Source organism: Austrofundulus limnaeus, unplaced genomic scaffold (genome assembly GCF_001266775.1).
Source record: "Austrofundulus limnaeus strain Quisiro unplaced genomic scaffold, Austrofundulus_limnaeus-1.0 Scaffold119, whole genome shotgun sequence".
Classification (NCBI taxonomy): Eukaryota; Metazoa; Chordata; class Actinopteri; order Cyprinodontiformes; family Rivulidae; genus Austrofundulus; species Austrofundulus limnaeus.
In genome coordinates this window covers 1,318,632-1,320,099 of record NW_013952521.1, presented here as the reverse complement: position 1 = coordinate 1,320,099, position 1,468 = coordinate 1,318,632, and the positions used below count along the sequence as shown (strand labels likewise).

At 34.4% G+C, this 1,468-nt stretch overlaps 1 protein-coding gene across 1 annotated transcript in view; it reads left to right on the top strand.

Annotated features, from left to right (window-relative positions):
- The window catches only part of LOC106521943 (uncharacterized), a 29,337-nt gene that overhangs the window by 22,328 nt on the left and 5,541 nt on the right, over positions 1-1,468 (top strand). Inside the window, exons 15-17 of the mRNA XM_014014720.1 lie at positions 379-521; positions 871-915; positions 1,029-1,138. Coding sequence (XP_013870174.1) covers positions 379-521; positions 871-915; positions 1,029-1,138 — 298 coding nt within the window. The remainder of the gene's footprint in view (positions 1-378; positions 522-870; positions 916-1,028; positions 1,139-1,468) is intronic.

Sequence of the window (1,468 nt, the reverse complement as noted above, 5' to 3'; positions counted from 1 at the left end):
GGATATAGCTCGCTAGCAGCCTCGCACCGAGGACCTATCCACGTCATCATTTACCCAGAATGCTTTGCATGTAAATAAAATGGCTCTGTCCGTGTTAGAATATTTTACTAAAAATTATAAAAACTGAACATCCTACAGTATTTTTACAGTCTTTATTTTACAGTTTAAATATATGTTTATCAAATAAAGTCTAATGTTACAGCTAATCAGGGATCCCTTTAATATTTGAAATCCACTGACTTCAAAAATCTAACTTTTTTTTCATCTTGCTAATGGGGAAATAAAGTCTATAAACTGCTAATCATGAGGACAGAATCAACCAGGTTTAAAACCTGAGCAGACAATTGTTGCTTTTAGAAATAATCTAATATTTTTCAGAACCTAACTGCACTGAACAAGATTTGTTAAACTCCCTGAACCTGAACAACAAAGATCTGCTCATCATGGGCCGTCCTGTGAGCCATCACAAAAAGCCCGTTAAAGTGCATCTGAAAATGGAGATCTACGCTGTCCTGGATGTGGTAAGTTGTTTATTTGTTAAATCCATGTAACGTGCAGTAAACACGTTGCTCCAAAAACATTAATTAATAAAAGCAGTGAAGTGAGTCACAATTATTGATGTTCAAGTTTAATAATAGATGATCAATAAATCATTTTACAACCTCTGCTGCACAAGTTGTTCAGATTCAGTTCTTGGTTTTATTTACCTCAACAAAAAATAGGTATTTGTATCGAACTGTGGGTAAAATGTTACTTTAAATGTTAAAGATTGACTGATATAGCAGACAGAAATACTCAGGAGGGTTTAAAAGTGAACATCCAGGCCCATCCAACTGGAAAGACCTTCAAATGTATTGTTTTTATCAACAGAGTGAGATTGAGCAAACTGTGTATCTACACATCTGGACCCAAACGGTGAGTTATATATAAGAAAAATTTAAAAAGAGCTATTATTTATTCATTTGTTGTGGAAAGTTTTTACATAAAACCACACCCTCTTTGTCTCTCTAACTCATCTTTCTGTTCAGGGTTGGAATAATCACCATATTAAATGGAATGAAAGTGAATTTTGTAACCTTTCCAGAGTAAATGTTCCAGCTCAGTCTTTGTGGAAACCAGACATCATCATTGCAGAGCAGTAAGTTTGAAAAACACGTGCATGGTCTTACACTCTGAACGGGTGAGAGAGAGCTGAAAAAATAATCTGTTGATTACGTGATGAAACACTAAACGAGAGCTTCGGACCACCAGCAGAAGCTCCTTTTTCTGAAGACGAGTCCGCAGCAGGGTTATTATAGTTAACTAGAACTAACTAAATAAGGAAAACAGAACGTGAAAAAACATTTTAGTTTTGTAAAAATAAATAAAAACTGTAATAAAATGAAAAAACGATAACTAACTAAAACTGTATCATTTGTTTACAAAACTGAAACTAACTGAAATAATAGACCAGCGGTCACTCTTTCAG